Source organism: Frankliniella occidentalis, unplaced genomic scaffold, assembly GCF_000697945.3.
Source record: "Frankliniella occidentalis isolate FOCC.00 unplaced genomic scaffold, Focc_3.1 Scaffold17, whole genome shotgun sequence".
Classification (NCBI taxonomy): Eukaryota; Metazoa; Arthropoda; class Insecta; order Thysanoptera; family Thripidae; genus Frankliniella; species Frankliniella occidentalis.
In genome coordinates this window covers 2,318,619-2,319,809 of record NW_026267147.1, presented here as the reverse complement: position 1 = coordinate 2,319,809, position 1,191 = coordinate 2,318,619, and the positions used below count along the sequence as shown (strand labels likewise).

Genomic DNA, 1,191 nt, shown 5'->3' with positions numbered 1-1,191 from the left:
AATGTAAGGCAATCTGGTCCGCCGTTTGTCGCTTGCCGCCGCGTTGCAGCACCTTATTGTCTCCTCACAAAGCGTAGCATGCTGTTGCATCTCGGCTGTCGAGGGTGATTCACACCTGCGTGATTATGATTAGCCGGGGTGGGGGGTAGGCCAATATCCAAGGCGGGCGGCTCGTGTTGCTGTAGCTGCACTGCCGTGTCCTCGCGGGTGACAGGTGACAGAGTACATACTGTGACGTGGACGTTGTGTCCAGGCTCTTTGTCTGCTCAGCAGCATAGCAGTCCCGCTGGAGTGATCGCCACCCGTTGCGTTATGCTGCTAAAGATTCGCTGTGGTGAAAAGTGAAAAGGCTGAAAGTAATATTGATGTTGTCCGAGGTGGGGGAGGGGGGCTCTGAGTTGGAGACAAGCCGCCGTCACAGCAAGGTGACACTGATAATCGCTCTTGATCCTCGACCGTCTGTTTCCTTCTCTGCTCTTTTTCACACTATGGTCGATAGGGGCTCACTTGAACATGAACTTGACCCGTGCGCCGTTGGGTTATTCGAGCGGTTCGAAGCATGAATGTGTTGAACGCCGCTTCGGTTGAGATGTGATGTTCACCGTGTAAAGCCTCCACCATTGATTATATTTTCCGCGTGTCCCTTTGAGGAGTATGTTGCCCCCCCCCCCTTTTGTCCTATTTTTACCCCAATTATGACGTCGGTTGTTTTCCTGTTGCAGGCGAGATCACTTCGGACATGTTGCACATCGTGCGCGAGGCGCGGTGCAGGACGCTGGGCCCCTTCAGCCCCTCCTTCAGCGTGCAGGACATCCTCCTGCAGGGACTTGAGAAGGTGAGACTTTGGATCGCAATTATCTGTTTGTGTGGCGGGGGCACTCCTCGGGAGGGAGGGATAAGAGACAAATGTGTTACAGCCATGCTGCATGCAATTCGTGGATGTGTCTTTGTACACTTGCAAGCTGGAAACCCCTTTCAATTTTCCGCAGTTGTATGACTTTTTGCGATAAACATTTTGTTCTGCTTTTTGCAGCATCTCCCCGAAGATGCGCACCTTCGCGTGAGCGGCAAGCTGCACATCTCCCTAACCAGGGTTTACGATGGCAAGAATGTCATTGTGTCTCATTTCAACAGTAAGGAAGATCTTCTCCAGGTGAGTCGTATTTCTATCTAAAACAATCAATCTTACCA

At 51.9% G+C, this 1,191-nt stretch overlaps 1 protein-coding gene across 1 annotated transcript in view; it reads left to right on the top strand.

Moving 5' to 3' along the window:
• The window catches only part of LOC113212295 (1-acylglycerol-3-phosphate O-acyltransferase Pnpla3), a gene marked incomplete at its 5' end in the record, with an annotated part of 37,746 nt that overhangs the window by 23,824 nt on the left and 12,731 nt on the right, over window positions 1-1,191 (top strand). The window contains 2 exon segments of the mRNA XM_052264210.1: window positions 723-835; window positions 1,034-1,153. Of these exon segments, the coding sequence (XP_052120170.1) occupies window positions 723-835; window positions 1,034-1,153 (233 nt within the window).